At 36.2% G+C, this 17,495-nt stretch overlaps 1 protein-coding gene across 4 annotated transcripts in view; it reads right to left on the bottom strand.

Annotated features, from left to right (window-relative positions):
- MIPOL1 (mirror-image polydactyly 1) overlaps window positions 1–17,495 on the bottom strand; it is a 322,300-nt gene that overhangs the window by 188,220 nt on the left and 116,585 nt on the right. For all 4 annotated transcript variants that reach the window (XM_029236546.1, XM_029236547.1, XM_029236545.1 and 1 more), the window contains 2 exons: window positions 4,102–4,135; window positions 3,672–3,842 (listed from right to left, as the gene is read on the bottom strand). In XM_029236546.1, coding sequence (XP_029092379.1) covers window positions 3,672–3,842; window positions 4,102–4,135 — 205 coding nt within the window. The remainder of the gene's footprint in view (window positions 1–3,671; window positions 3,843–4,101; window positions 4,136–17,495) is intronic.

The raw sequence follows: 17,495 nt of genomic DNA, 5'->3' as shown, positions 1-17,495 counted from the left end.
CCTGATGATTACCCCTTGGTCCTCCCTGCTTTTTGTATTTGTCAACTCTGGACCTGAAAGATCTCAGGATCTATAGTTTTCATTATAGCATTTGACAAAAATGAATTAACTATCAAAAAAAGATGTACTAATTATATTATGGTTAAAAGGGGCACATAAATGTTTTAAAAATATTTTCAACGACAAACACAATTAAGAAAAGTGTACAAATTAAAAGGGTTAAGATGGAATTTGGAGTGACTTATTTCCAGAAAATAGTGGTGAGTTAACATTCTCTGCATGGTGTTCAGGTAATAGAAATTTATGATTAATCATTCAGCCTTGATAGACCAAGAAGGGAAAATTAACAACTACAAGACAACAAAAAAAAGGAAACTCAGGGAAGGGGTTGAAGTATGCTGAGATGCTTAGCCTGGGGAAAGAGAAAATAGTGCTAATTAAGGTGAAATTTCTGTGGAATTCTTTCCAAAAACCCAAAATCTCACTCTAATCATAAGAAAATGGTACAGTTCCGGCTTGAGTCCGAAGGCCTGAGAACCAGGAGAGCCAATGATGTAAGATTCAGATGTTAATCTCATACAGAAACACCCTCACAGACATACCCCGAAATAACATTTTACCAAATATCTGGACACCCTGTGGTCCAGTCAAGTTTTCACATAATTATCATACTATTCCTTGGGGTTCTGGCTAAATTAGGCTAGTTCTAGGCTAGTTTCGATTTCCAAGGACATGCATAGATGGTCAGAGCCTGGCAACACGAGGCTTTGGGCCTCGCTGCTACTTGTAGTCGGTAGGATAATATTATAGAGATTTTCAGTTATTGGACCTCAGCTGGTACCTGATGCAGTAGGTGAAGGGCCTAGCCCCTGAGCACTGAGTAAGTTAGGCATGGGAATGGAGGTTGGGATGTGGACTTTTGCCAAAAGGGCCAGGGGGGTTGGAATATAAAATATATCCAAAACACGAAAGCAAAGGCCTTGTAATAAAGACTTGGAATATAGCAGGGATAAAGGAAGAAAGTGGTAAGTTCTCTATGTACATGGGTGTTTTAGTTAACTTAACAAAATAGATGATTTCTAAAAAAATCAAATGTTTGAGTTTATAATTGTTTCAAGCACAGAAAAATAGTTTTGGCTATCTCTTCAACAATATATTGAATGATCCAAGATCGAATACACTTGGGAGGGCACAAAATGCTAAAAACAGCTGCCCACTCTAAAAGTTTAAATTGAACTTTTCCCAATTTTAATCTGAAGATAAATGTCAGATTTCCACATTGGGATAGGATAGAATCGTTTGTGGCATAACAATTCTCCAGCCAAGAACAAGGAAAGCCAGATTAAATTTTTAAAAAATATCTGTTTAAGACATCAGAAGGTTGCTGCTGCAACAATAACTTGAGCAGCTGGGATTCTGAAGAGGGGTTAACTGGAGACAGGTGATTTGAAGATCTGAAGTCATTGTTTTCCCCCTGAGTTTTAAAGGTTCGGAGAATGGGCAAGAGGCTGAGAAATCCGGCTTTGACTATACAGAGGGCTCCTGCTGGAGGACATTGAAATCATCTAAGCTTCTGACAGTTATGCAGGGCTGATGTGACAAAATTGGAGATTTGAGACTTGGTTCCATCTCAAATCATTTGCTAACTCTCAAAACTGTATAGGGCTTAAAGTTAAAAAGCTAAGCCTTAGGGCTTCCCTGGTGGCGCAGTGGTTGAGAGTCTGCCTGCCGATGCAGGGGACGCGGGTTCGTGCCCTGGTCCAGGAGGATCCCACATGCCGCGGAGCGGCTGGGCCCGAGAACCATGGCTGCTGAGCCTGCGCTCCGCGGTGGGAGAGGCCGCAGCAGTGAGAGACCCGAGTACCGCAAAAAAAAAAAAAAAAAAAAGCTAAGCCTTAAGCCCTGTGAAAAGAATAATGGAGTTTCCCATAGTCTTACAATGCAAAAGAGACAAACACTAGAATAGAGGATTCTCCAGGAGTAGAGCCCTAGTGAATACTCTGCTCTCAGTGAACCACAAGCTGACCAAGACTTACCAAAACTTTCACCCAGCCTCCATGGGATATAGTAAAGAATTTCACACAGTGATAGAAATGAACTAATAAGGAAACATTTTATGAAGTAGGAGAGAAAAGGGACAATTGGTTAAGTGATAACCTTAAGCAGGCAAGAAAAGATGTAAACTAGTGTGAAACAGAGAAGTTGTCCTTAAACAGAAGCATGTAAAAAAGAAAGTAGAAAAGGCAGAGTATATGGGTGCAAATGCAAGTAGGCTGGTGAATGAAATGGTGGGGACAAGCAGAAATTCTTTTTTCTATTGGGAGGCAGACGTTGGATGCTTGAGGAGAAAGGAGAAAGATAAAATAGTCCTCCAGAGGGGGAGAGTGAGTGGAAGGTTGCCAGGCAACACCAAGGGTCTACTTGAAGACGGTGGTCATGAACTCAAGGTAAGTTCAGTCAGCAAATTTGTGTGATAGTCTCCTGCCATATAAAGCTGTGAAGGTGTAGAACAGGCAGAAAGTTAAATTTATAAAACTTAGGTTTTGCTAGGTGAGCAGGATAAAGGAAGAGAGGGCCAAAACAACTGAGGTTATATTACATGCAAGTTGGTGATAATTATGGTGAGCCACGGAATCCAAACTAGATGAAGAGGGAAGTGAGGACATGAGGGGATTAAGGGATAGGAAAAGAGGTGGTAAGATCAATATAATCAGGTGCCAGGAGAGTTGACAATTTGCAAGAGTTAGAGTTCTAGAGTGAGCTGGAAAGATAACAAATGGTGGTCATCAAGCGGGATGCTTGAAATTGAGACTGATAATGACCAAGAACAGGGTATGACCATAGGGTGGATGGCAGAAAGAGTATAGCGTACGTGGATTATTGGAGGAGAGAGATTCAAAGAGATGAGAGGGATATTGAAAGTATCACCTACATAGATATTTAAATCACCAAGAACTGTGACAGGAGTAGGCTGAAGAAAGAGACAGTGAAATAGATCCTAAAATCTTTAAGAAATGAGGGAAGCGACACGGGAATGTGTACACGACTGCAACAGGAGTGTGTGATAGGTGATACAATCTGATACATGGGCCTCAAAGCTGGAGGTGTTTAGAGAGAATAAAGGAACAATGATCTAAAAACACTAATGAGGAACAAGCCTCCAAGCCCAGTGGTCCAACTGCTGGGCGAGGGAATATATTCACATTTGAGAGGACTGCAGTGGAAGCGGTATCCTCAGGGCGGTAATCAGGTTTCAGTTAGAGCAGGAAGGTATAAGTAATGTTCAGAAAGGAATACCCTAATAATTTGATTCCTTTATCAATGTTTACTAAAAGGCACTGAATTAGGCACTAGGAATAAAACAGTAATAAAGACAATGTCAGCCCTCACAAAACTGTGACTCAAGTAAGAAGTCTCATATAAAAGTGATTACTTTAAAGAATATAACTAAAATTTTATAACAAGCTAACAGTTTTATTAGAATGCATATACTTGAAGAATGATATAACAAAATATGTGATTATTTTAATATAGCTAATCATTGTGGTATTAATTATAATCTAAAAACAAATTCGAATTAAGAATATGTGGGGAAAAGTCATTTTTTAATGTAAAGAAAGAGGGGAAAATGTTAAGTGTATGCTTTTTACAGATATTGTACATGCAGTTACCTGAGACAAAGCAGCATCCCGTTCTTCAATCACTGCATTCATTTCTTCTGCAGTTATTCTCTTTTTACATTCCTTGGTCTTGTAGATTCTATCCACAATTATAGCTCCATTCTTCTGAATAGCTATCCCTGTGTCTGCATTGTTTATTCTGTTCAGTAATTCCTGTAATGTCTACCAACACCATTATATGTTAGTCAGACATGAAGTTTTAATATATTTTATTTAATATAGGGTTTTAATTAATAGGCACATGTGAATTGTAAATTGACTGAGTGAAGTTATTGAATTTTCATATTGCAGGAAAGATGTACATTATTAGTGTGTCAATTCTTCTTTTTCCCACATCTTAGTTCTTGAAACCCACTCAATTGAACTTAAGCCTCTAAGATATAAGACTGACATCAAGAAATCTCCTCAGAGAATGGCTTACCATGTCATTTTCTTCAGGGTTAATATTTTCTAGCCTAGAAAAAAGGGACACAGAAAGCCTGATCAGTAGCATTTCCTTAGTGCAGCAAAATGAGTTCGCTTTTTAAATCTTTAGAACCTCAAGTAATTTCATTCGACTAGTCTTTAGAGTCAACCATGACATTGAACATATTAAAGTGCCACCTGCTCGACTCCATCTTTCAATAATGCTCCATATCTTCTGCACTGACTTCAGACTGTTAAGTTATTAATGTTTACTGCTATATATGACTACAAGGATCAATTGTTCATATGTGCTTAGATGAAGAAAGTTCCCCAGTGATAGAAGTACTCATTCTCATCATTATATTTATTTCTAGACTTTCAATTCTTACCAGAAACTGTATTTCCTATCCTTTTTGGACATTATCACAAATAAAACAAAGCAAGTATTTTTATTACAAAGTTTAACTACGTTCCCTCAAAAGCAATGACAAATAACTATCACTAAATTTGACCTGAAAATCTCCTGGTGCTACCTATTTGTTGAAACAAATACGCTATATTGAAAGGCTGACCAAAATTGGTCACATTTTTAAATAACTAATGTTATTTTCTTTTTTGCATAACACAGAATTATTCAATTTAAAGGGAAAAAAAGTAAACTGGTTCTCTTCATAAATGGACTTTTTGTCTTTTAAGAGTCATAGTGTTTATGTTTGTTGATGTTGGTAAATTGAAATGCAGTTAAAGTAAAGAAAGAAGTTCTAAATGACATATTTAGAAAATGTATATAATATAATTTAGGCAGTCATTAAATTGGGTAGATTAAATGAAAACCTGTAATGGGTACCAGTGAAATGATGGAGATTTTAGAAATGATTTCAATTATTTAAAAATTGTACTTAAAAGCTTAGATATCCAAATTCGTGTTTCAAGTTTTCCCCCTCCATTTCTGTGCTCCTGTGATTTAACATTTACTACAAAAAATGGATACTAGGAAAAGATTACAGGAGACACTTAACAAATTTGTTACAAAATTGTTCCAAACTCCACAGTTCAATCAAACTGCTATAATCATGGAGAGAAAGTATAGATTTTAGAACATTGCATTTGCACAGGAAAATATATGAACATATATCAAAAAAACTATCTCTACCCATATTTAAATGGTGTAAGTCAACAGGTAGGTGTAGTAATTTTGAATTATATATATTTAATGTTTATCTCAAACTACTAATGTCCCCTTGGATTCACATTCCAATAAGGGCAAATATGTACTCTTATCTTTTTCTCCCAAAATAAATCAAGTTTTCAAATATCCTGCTTCATAAAAGCTTAGTCTACAAAAACTATGAGGATAATCACTTCCTTTTTTTTTTTTTTTTTTTTTGCGGTGTTGCGGAGCACAGGCTCCAGACGCGCAGGCTTAGCAGCCGTGGCTCACGGGCCCAGCCGCTCCGCGGCATGTGGGATCTTCCCGGACTGGGGCACGAACCCGTGTCCCCTGCATCGGCAGGCAGACTCTCAACTACTGCGCCACCAGGGAAGCCCATCACTTCCTTTTTATTCAATTAAAAAACACAGTGGAAAAGTATAAGATAAAATTCTTCCACTTATTTATGATCATGTAAAAGTATTTGAAGAACATGAGTGGCATTTAACCATCAGTTATCGGTTGGCTAAATATGATTTTTAGGGAAGCCATATGTGGTAAGGAATATTTACCTTAATGTTGTTCTTTTTAGATGAAATCAAACTAAGGTCAATTAATGGCAGTTTCCAAAGAAGTTTCAATATTTATAAACTTCACAATTTATGAAACTTGATCATTTAAAATGTAAAAAGCTACATGGAAATTAAGCATTTAGATTCACAGATTACTGGGAACTTAAAAAAATTAGTTCTCAATATTATGCAACTCTCTTTTTTTGTTTCAAAGAGTTACATATGATCAAAAAGAAAATAACAGTGTAGGTAGGTTAAGTAATTCATATGTTCCAAATAATCAACATAACAAAAAGTGCATGAAATTCCTATGTAATATTTATATGTTTTCTTCAGGCAATGCAAAATGAAGAACTATTACTTTAAGGAAAAGCAAATGAAGAGTTTAAATGTTTTAAATTCACAGCTTTCAATAGGAAATGGTTAAGATAACTGTATTTAGTCTAATATTAAATTCCCTGCTAACAACCAAAATTAAAAAAAAATTAAAATCAAATTTTCTTATCAGATGTTATATACTAGATCCTTGGCACATAAATTTAGCATTCTGACTATAAATAACTTATGTGGGGGCTTCCCTGGTGGAGCAGTGGTTGAGAGTCCGCCTGCCAATGCAGGGGACACGGGTTCGTGCCCCGGTCTGGGAAGATCCCACATGCCGCGGAGCGGCTAGGCCCGTGAGCCATGGCCGTTGAGCCTGCGCGTCCGGAGCCTGTGGTCCGCAACGGGAGAGGCCACAACAGTGAGGGGCCCGTGTACCACAAAAAATAAAAATAACAATAACTTATGTGATTGCCCATAAAAGTACATGATATATAGTGATTTATCATTTTCTGATAAATGAATGTGAATCATGTTTTGGTGAGTGTGTCAGGTATGACATGCAGGGCATGAGTGAGCCACATCAACCACTTGGCATGTGAATCTCTATTTTGCTTTATTATTAGCCTTTATAATTGATATAAATATAGTGATAAATGGTCACTAAGAGGAAAATAAAACTTAAAACCTTTTATTATACAGCAGGTTCTTATTTGCTGTACACCTGCAACTAACACAGCATTGTAAATCAACTATACTCCAATAAAAATTTAAAAAAATAATAAAAATGCCTATTTAAAAAAAATAAGAGGGACTTCCCTGGTGGCACAGTGGTTAAGAATCCACGCAAGGGACACGGGTTCGAGCCCTGGTCCGTGATGATCTCACATGCCGTGGAGCAACTAAGCCCGTGTGCCACAACTACTGAGCCTGTGCTCTAGAGCCCGTGAGCCACAACTACTGAAGCGCACGTGCCTAGAGCCTGTGCTCGGCAACAAGAGAAGCCACCGCAATGAGAAGCCCATGCACCGCAACAAGAGTAGCCCCCACTTGCTCGCCACAACTAGAGAAAGCCTGCGTGCAGCAACGAGGACCCAACACAACCAAAAATAAAAGAAATAATTAAAAAGAAAACCTCTTAAAAACTCTCGTACCTACTAAAGTCTGCCTTTGTAGTGCAAACTCATTCATAGACAATATGTAAATGAACAGGTATGGTTGTGTTCAAATTTGCATTTCTTTAAAAGTTTCAGGAAGTATTTGTCACAGATATCAAAGATCAACTACATAGTAATTTAGTCTCAATTAGATTATATACAGTAGGGATGAGCAAACTTTTTTTGTAAAGCGTCAGATAATATTTTAGGCTTTACCATATGTTCTCTGTTGCAGCTACTAAATTCTGCCTTTGAATAAGAAAAACTATTCATAGACAATATGTAAATGAACAGGTGTGGTTGTATTCAAATAAAACTTTAAATACAAAACAAGTGGAAGGCTGGATTTGCACCATAGGTCCTTACTTTGCTGATCCCTGATACAGAGTATTGAAAAATGAGATCAGATCTTTGATGTTAATACACTGTAAGTGCCAATTCAGTATATTTGACACATTTTTCTGAGGTGGGTCATTTAATATCTAGTTAAAGATAAAAAATCAACAATAGTGGCTTCCAGAAAATTAAATTCAGTCCTACAATAAGGACATTACTTACTATATCACTTAAGAAAACAAAAATTAGACAAACAACTTACCTTTAAGAAAAAGGAAGCAATTTGAAACAGTTATATAAAACACATAATTTTCTATGTAAAATGACTTTTTAGGTTTAAGGTTTACTAGCAGCATGTACAACACATAGTTTTACTAGCTTAATAAAGACAAAGTAATAGTTGGTATTATATGACATACAGCCAACAAACTATACATTATGTATCATTAATATGAAGTTTACAATTAAACAAAAGAATTTCAACCTTTCATAATCTTTAAATTATGCCTACAACAGTCTAACTAGACAGTCATGATAATCAGTAAGAATATTGCTGAAGTAAATGTCCATAGGTTCAAGTTTCAATTGATTTCCTATACCATGCAAATTCTGACTGACAACCTTGCACTCTAAGTGAAAAGACTCATGCATGAAATGTCACATACCTTGATTTATTCCTAAATCAGTCAATATCACATCTTTCCTTTCTGAACCTATAGTCCTTTACCTTGTTCAATGGGAAGAAGCAAAACTTTGACCCCCAAATGATACAAAGAACTAGTGATCAGCTTATCAAAAAATTCTAAATTGTTTTTTTTCTCTAAGTCTCCTTTCTTACACAGTGCCACCTTTAATATAAAAAATACACCAACATAACAGATTGAAAAATAGATACCATGGTCTCAAAAGTTGGAATGTACCTATGCAAACATGTCTATATTGGCATGCATGTGTAAGTCATTTTAACCTGAATCCTTTTTACTTTTTCCTGGTTTTGGATAAAAGCAAAAGAGACAAAGAAAAAAGCATTAAAAATTCAAGAGGTAAGGGAAAGCAGAGAAGCGGCAGAATAATAAGACAAGACAAACATTATACAGAAAGATAAAAAGTAGATCGGAAGTGGAAAAGATGATGAGAGAAAAAAGAAGGAAGGAATTTCCAGATTATAGGAAGCAAGAAGTAAGGAATTAAAACAAAAAGATGTGAAATAATTTATACAATTTCATCTTATACTCAATGCCTCTAAATATGCCTTTCAGTCAAGCAAAGCTCAGTTATAAATTGGTTCTATCTTAACAAAGATTTAGTCTAAAATGCACTATTTTAGAGCCTATAGTTCAGAGTTATAGACTTCTGAATAGAAGTTCAGAGCCTATAGACTTCAACTGAGTAGAAAAGAACCTCCACAGTGCCATTTAAAACTGTACTGACATGCTATTTGTTGCTGTTGTTGTTCTTGCTTCTTCTGTATGATTTTTCCTGATCCGCTCACCTGAACCCCTAGACTGTAATACAGCTGTCTATAAACTTTTCTTAGGAACCAATAATTCTTCATATCACTTGATACTATTTTGAGTATTTATGTAATTATTCATATTTACTTAATGCTGATCTTCTTAACTAAATTGAAACCGTAATGCTGTGTTCCTGCAACCAGCACTGTACTTGACAGATAATAAATATTCAATAAATATTTATTGAATGGACTAATTAACTAAAAGATAAGTCTTGGGACTGTTTTCCTTTTCTCCATTCCCCATTCCTCCCTCAATAGGAATGCTACCAAGAACAAAATGAAAAAGTCTCGCCTCAAGGAACCCTAATTTTCATGTATTGTAATAAAAACTATAACAAAACATATGTACAGATTAAAGTAAATAGACAATGGAAGATTTAAAAGTTTAGGGAAGAAGGATAGGCTCAATTTAGATCCATCACTTAAAGAGACAGAATGAACAAAACTAAGAGACCAATTTAATAGGAGTTCTGAGGAAGAAGTTTTTGTTTGGATATGTGGGCAGGTGGTTATGCTGTTGATAGGTACAGGGAATTAAGGAGGATCAGGTTTTAAAAATAATAATTCCATTTTGGATATGCTAAGGTTGAGATGCCTGTATAGCTCTGAGGTAGATAAGTCCTACAATGTGTAAGTGACTGACTATGACTCTTTGGGCAGGTAGTCAACCACTCTAAGTTTTTTCACCTATAAAGCCTGAATATCACTCAATGAGTTGTGACATTGTATAAAAAACTGATATGTTATCTTTTGGGGGTGAATTTTATTTCTAAAAACAGTAAAAACTGGGCTTCCCTGGTGGCGCAGTGGTTGACAGTCTGCCTGCCGATGCAAGGGACACGGGTTCATGCCCCGGTCTGGGAAGATCCCACATGCCGCGGAGCGGCTGGGCCCGTGAGCCATGGCTGCTGAGCCTGCGCGTCCGGAGCCTGTGCTCTGCAACGGAAGAGGCCACAACAGTGAGAGGCCCAAGTACCGCAAAAAAAAAAAACAGTAAAAACTATTTAGAAGCAAATTTTATGAATAAAATTGGTGATCAATCTACATAAAAGATTTATGGTCATAAATTACATGCTAAGTATAGTACTGTGCAGCAGTTGACAAATTGAAGGTAATAGTACTTGCAAATCCCTAAAGAAAAGTTCTGAAGTTTTTAATAGCTGCATTACTGAAAAAAAGGTATCTATTTTGAAGAGGATGTTTAAACACATTGGGTCCCAGCAACTGTTTTGTAGATAAAAACAAGCTGATTCTTAAAGGTATATGGAAAGGCAAACGTACCAGAATAGTCAAAATAATTCTACAATAAAAGAGCAAAGTTTAGAGGGATGACATTATCCTGTTTCAAGACGTAACATAAAGATTTAGTAATCAAGAATGTGTGGTATTGGCAAAGGGATAGAAACACAGATCAATGGACAGACAAGTAAGTCCTGAAATTAATGCACATGAATAGTCAAATAACTTTTGGCAAAGGTGCAAAGGAAATTAGTGGAGAAGTGATACCATTTTCAACAATGGTACTAGAATAAATGTCCACAGGCAAAAAAAAAAAAAAAAGACCATTTACATGTACCATGTATCACTTTACACAAAAATCAACTCAAAACAGATTGTAGGCCTAAATGTAAAACATGAAATTTATAACTCATAGAAGAAAACATAGGAGAACACTTGGTGTGACCTTACATATGACAATGAGTTTTAGAATCAATATTAAAAGTACAAAACATGAAAGAAAAAACAATCAATAAACTGGATTTTATCAAAATTTAAAACTTATATCCTGCTAAGCACACTGTTAAGAGAAGAAAAATACAAAACATGTACTGGAAGAAAATATTTGAAAACCACATACCTGAAAAATGACTTACATCTAGAATATATAACGAACACTTAAAATTAACAAAAAGGAAACAAACAACCCAACTTAAAAAACTGGTCAAATATCTGAACAGACATTTTACCAAAGAAGATATACAGATGGTAAATAAACAGGAGCTCAATATCATCTGTCATTAGAGAATGGCTAATGTTCAAAATAAGAAAAAAAGCAAAACAAGAATGACAATTCCAAATGCTGGCAAGGATGGTGAGCAACAAGAACTCTGATTCATTGCTGGTGGGGTGGGCATATCCCCATAAAACATGACCCTGGAGCAGGCTGCAGTGCCAGAAAGTAAGAAATGGTTAAAAAAATCAAAAGGATGGGAACATGTCAAAGGCATGTAGGAGCCACCTAAAAGAGTTTCCAATGGTCAAACTTGAAATACTACACAACAGCGAAGATCAATAAAACTAAAAGCTGGTACTCTGAGAAGATAAACAAAACTGATAAAACATTAGCCAGACTCATCAAGAAAAAAAGGGAGAAGACTCAAATCAAGAGAATTAGAAATGAAAAAGGAGAAGTAACAACTGACACTGCAGAAATACAAAGGATTATGAGAAGTTACTACAAGCAACTATATGCCAATAAAATGGACAAGCTGGAAGAAATGGACATATTCTTAGAACAGCACAACCTTCCGAGACTGAACCAGGAAGAAAGAGAAAATATAAACAGACCAATCACAAGCACTGAAATTGAGACTGTGATTAAAATATTCCAACAAACAAAAGCCCAGGACCAGACGGCTTCACAGGCGAATTCTATCAAAGATTTAGAGAAGAGTCAACACCTAGCCTTCTCAAACTCTTCCAAAATATAGCAGAGAAAGGAATGCTCCAAAACACATTCTATGAGGCCAGCATCACCATGACACCAAAATCAGACAAAGATGTCACAAAGAAAGAAAACTACAGGCCAATATCACTGATGAACATAGATGCAAAAATCCTCAACAGAATACTAGCAAACAGAATCCAACAGCACATTAAAAGGACCATACACCATGATCAAGTGGAATTTATCCCAGGATTCTTCAATATATGCAAATCAATCAATGTGATACACCATATTAACAAACTGAAGGAGAAAAACCATATGATCATCTCAACAGATGCAGAAAAAGCTTTTGACAAAATTCAACACCAATTTATGATAAAAACCCTCTAGAAAGTAGGCATAGAGGGAACTTTCCTCAACATAATATAGGCCATATATGACAAACCCACAGCCAACATCATTCTCAATGGTGAAAAACTGAAACCATTTCCACTAAGATCAGGAACAAGACAAGGTTGCCCACTCTCACCACTATTATTCAACATAGTTTTGGAAGTTTTAGTCACAGCAATCAGAGAAGAAAAGGAAATAAATGGAATCCAAATCAGAAAAGAAGAGGTAAAGCTGTCACTGTTTGCAGATGATATGATGTTATACAGAGAGAATCCTAAAGATGCTATCAGAAAACTACTAGAGCTAATCAATGAAAGTGGTAAAGTAGCAGGATACAAAATTAATGCACAGAAATCTCTGGCATTCCTATACACTAATGATGAAAAATCTGAAAGAGAAATTAAGGAAACACTCCCATTTACCACTGCAACAAAAAGAATAAAATACCTAGGAATAAACCCACCTAAGGAGACAAAAGACCTGTATGCAGAAAACTATAAGACACTGATGAAAGGAATTAAAGATAATACAAACAGATGGAGAGATGTACCATGTTCTTGGATTGGAAGAATCAACAATGTGAAAATGACTATACTACCCAAAGCAATCTACAGATTCAATGCAATCCCTATCAATCTATCAATGGCATTTTTCACAGAACTAGAACAAAAAAATTTCACAATTTGTATGGAAACACAAAAGACCCCGAATAGCCAAAGCAATCTTGAGAATGAAAAACGGAGCAGGAGGAATCAGGCTCCCTGACTTCAGACTATACTACAAAGCTACAGTAATCAAGACAGTAAGGTACTGGCACAAAAACAGAAATATAGATCAATGGAACATGATAGAAAGCCCAGAGATAAACCCACGCACATATGGTCACCTTATCTTTGATAAAGAGGCAAGAAAATACAGTGGAGAAAACACAGCCACTTCAATAAGTGGTGCTCGGAAAACTGGACAGCTACGTGTAAAAGAATGAAATTAGAACACTCCCTAACACCATACGCAAAAATAAACTCAAAATGGATTAAAGACCTAAATGTAAGGCCAGACACCATCAATCTCTTAGAGGAAAACATAGGCAGAACACTCTGTGACATAAATCACAGCAAGATCTTTTTTGACCCACCTCCTAGAGTAATGCAAATAAAAACAAAAATAAACAAATGGCACCTAATGAAACTTAAAAGCTTTTGCACAGCAAAGGAAACCATAAACAAGATGAAAAGACAACCCTCAGAATGGGAGAAAATATTTGCAAATGAAGCAATTGACAAAGGATTAATCTCCAAAATTTACAAGCAGCTCATGCAACTCAATATCAAAGAAATAAACAACCCAATCCAAAAATGGGCAAAAGACCTAAACAGACATTGCTCCAAAGTAGATATACAGATTGCCAACAAACACATGAAAGGATGCTCAACATCACTAATCATTAGAGAAATGCAAATCAAAACTACAATGAGGTATCACCTCACACTGGTCAGAATGGCCATCATCAAAAAATCTACAAACAATAAATGCTGGAGAGGGTGTGGAGAAAAGGGAACCCTTGGGAATGTAATGGGAATGTAAATTGATACAGCCACTATGGAGAACAGTATGGAGCTTCCTTAAAAAACTAAAACTAGAACTACCATACGACTCAGCAATCCCACTACTGGGCATATACCCTGAGAAAACCATAATTCAAAAAGAGTCATGTACCACAATGTTCACTGCAGCTCTATTTACAATAGCCAGGACATGGAAGCAACCTGAGTGTCCATCAATGGATGAATGGATAAAGAAGATGTGGCACATATATACAATGGAATATTACTCAGCCATAAAAAGAAATGAAATTGAGTTATTTGTGGTGATTGGATTGACCTAGAGACTGTCATACAGAGTGAAGTAAGTCAGAAAGAGAAAAACAAATACCATATGCTAACACATATATGGAATCTTTAAAAAAAAAAAAAGGTTCTGAAGAACCTAGGGGCAGAGCAGGAATAAAGATGCAGATGTAGAGAATGTACTTGAGGACATGGGGAGGGGGAAGAGTAAGCTGGGACGAAATGAGAGAGTGGCGTGGACATATATACACTACCAAATGTAGAATAGATAGCTAATGGGAAGCAGCCACATAGCACAGGGAGATCAGCTCGGTGCTTTGTGACCATCTAGAGGGGTGGGATAGGGAGGGTAGGAGAGAGACGCAAGAGGGAGGAGATATGGGGATACGTGTATATATACAGCTGATTCACTTTGTTATAAAGGAGAAACTAACACATCATTGTAAAGCAATTATACTCCAATAAAGACGTTAAAAAAAAAAGCTGGAATACTCCAATCAACAAAATAACATAGTATTAGATTATAATTCGAAGTATTAAATGAATACCAATGAGTCCATACAGATATAACTAAATAAAAAAATGAGGGATACAAATGTCCTGTACTGAAGAATTACAAATAATTTATGTAGATATTCTCTGCTGAGGAAGCTAGAACTCAACCTCCTAGCCCGCACTCCGCAGCCCATCATTGAGTACGGGCTGCACTTCAGTGATTTGCTTCAAACAGCAGAGTATGAAAGAGGAATGTGGGTAACTTTACAGAAGAGAAACATGCAAGTACTACCTTGGCCAGGTGACCAAGATTAACATCACTGGCTGTAAGTCATATTGATAGACGATAACCTTGAAATGATGTGATGAAAATGGCATTTCACCCCTGTACTCTCTGTCCCATAAAACCAATACCTCAGTCTAATCATGAGAAAAACTTCAGAAAAACTGAAATCGAGAAACATTCTATAAAATACCTGACCAATATTCCAGAACTGTCATCAAAAACAAGGAAAGTCTGAGAAAATGTCACACAGCAGAGTAGGCAACGGAGACACAGTAACTAAATGTCTATGGAATACTGGATAGGATCTTGGAAAATAAAAAGGACATCAGGGAGAAGTAGTGAAATCTGAATAAAGCGTGGCCTTTAGTAAATAGTTGTATAACAATGTTGATTTCTCCCCTGTGACATATGTACTATAGTAATGTAAGATGTTAGCAATAAGGGAAACTGGGTGAGGGTTATAGGAACTCTGTACTATCTTCACAACTTTTCTGTAAATCTGAAAGTATTCTAAAATAAAAAGTTTATTGAAAAAAAAAGGCCAAGTAAAGATGGTGGAGTGAAATCTGAACACAGAAATCTATGTATCCCATCACATACCACTTGAATGGATGATAAAAGTTAATCAAACAGCAAAGGAAGCAGGACATCATGTAGTAATTTTTAAAAGTAGGGATAAGGTGGAGAGTGGAAAAATGATTTTGAACAGGTTCAACTAACTTCTCTTTTTACACATGAAAATAGGTATTGAGAAAAGACAGTGACCTCACCAAATCCTGGAAATTTTTCACTAATACCACACAGCTTGGAAATAACCTGAGAGACCAAGGAGTTGAGTAGACAGACCAGAGAAAAGTAAAGAAAATGTTCCTGCATTACTGAAGAATCTTTACAGAGGAAGCAAGAATCATCAGGGCTGGTCATTTTTTTTTTTACTACACTGGTGAAAAAAATAAAAGCCCAAAAGAAATACTCCATGGAATCAGGATATCCACAAGACGAGACAGAGTGAGCCGCCAGAACAGTGCAAGACACCAAACAAAGTCCTACAAGCAGAGGACAGAACTTCAAACAAAATCAGTATCTAGCCCCAAGGAGGTCTTCCCAACTACCACTCTTACCCCACTGCCTTACAGCAATGAAGAAAAGTGGCCCAGAAGCAATACCTAGCCAAGAATCAGAAAAGGCAAATAGGTTTCAAATAATATGAAATGTTTATCAAGGAAAATTCACTTGCACTGTATCAGAACAAAGAAAAGTTCTTGACAATTTAAGCATGAGCAAGATGAAGAGAAATGAGATGCCAACTATGAATTCACCACAAACACATGACAAAATATCATGCAAATGAGATAAAGATCATAATATAAAAGATAACATAAAGCAAGAGAAAGAAGAAAATTGTCCTATCGTGGTTGGCATTCTAGAAAAACATAAGACGAATATGAATTCAATAAAAGAAGTTCAAAGAGAAGATGCCAAAACAAAAGAGTAGATGAATAGGAAAATTGAAAACTTAAGGATAGACCTGAAACTTATATAATTAAAAAAAGAAAGAAAACTTAAGGGAACATTGAGAATAAATAAACAAAATATTTAATAAATGAACCAGAAAGAACAGGGAATGGGACAGTAACAATTGGAATTACTAACTAAAGGAAAGGCTTAAGAGTATCACAGTGAATGCAGAGAAAAAGACAGGAATTAAAATAATTATTGAAGAGATAATAGATAAGGATAAAAGTTCCCTATAAAAATAACTGAAGTCTCTAAAATAGAAAACCTAAAAAACAAATGCAAAATTTCCCTGAAATAAAGGAAGAATCATATAGTCTTTAGAAAGGCATGCTGTGGTTCTAAAAATATTACAGATCAACCCGAACATACTGATTAAGTTGTTCTATTTCAAGAATAAAGAATCATTCAAGTACCCAGGCAGAAAAAATTAAACCACATATAAGTGAGGAAAAAAGCAATATGACTGACCTCAGACTTCTTTTCAGGCAAACTCAATGTCAGAAAAGTCAGTAACATTTTTACAGTGTTTAGAATGAAAAAATACTTGAGCCAAGAATTTTATTCATAACCAATTTGAATATAAGGATAACAAATAGCCAGTCTAGAGTATGTTAAAGTAGAGAATAAAGTATTTATAAACCCTTGCTTAAAAAACTATTTGAGGGCTTCCCTGGTGGCGCAGTGGTTGAGAGTCCGCCTGCCGATGCAGGGGACACGGGTTCGTGCCCCAGTCCGGGAAGATCCCACATGCCGCGGAGCAGCTGGGCCCATGAGCCACGGCCGCTGAGCCTGCGCGTCCGGAGCCTGTGCTCCGCAACGGGAGAGGCCACAGCAGTGAGAGGCCCGCGTACCACAAAAAAAAAACAAAAAAAAAAACTATTTGAAAACGAAATTTGGTTACCCAGGAACTCCCCACAATAAAGAACTCAGGTGTAAAAATGCCAGGTATGATAAAAGTTCGAGTAAGATTACTCAACCCTTTTAAATATACAATAAAAGTTAAGCAAGGGGGGCACTTTGGCTATAGAATCCAATACAGCTTTTACAAATTTTTTAAAAGTATAATTCATAAAGAAGAAGAAAAACAGGAGTTTAAAACTGTTATTTATTTCATAGCTGAGAGTCAAATAATATTGCTTAACTAAAACACT

The sequence above is a fragment of the Monodon monoceros genome, unplaced genomic scaffold (genome assembly GCF_005190385.1).
Source record: "Monodon monoceros isolate NGI ecotype Baffin Bay Population unplaced genomic scaffold, NGI_Narwhal_1 Super_Scaffold_21, whole genome shotgun sequence".
NCBI lineage: Eukaryota > Metazoa > Chordata > Mammalia > Artiodactyla > Monodontidae > Monodon > Monodon monoceros.
Note: the sequence above shows the minus strand (reverse complement) of the source record. Positions and strands in the feature narration are given on the sequence as shown.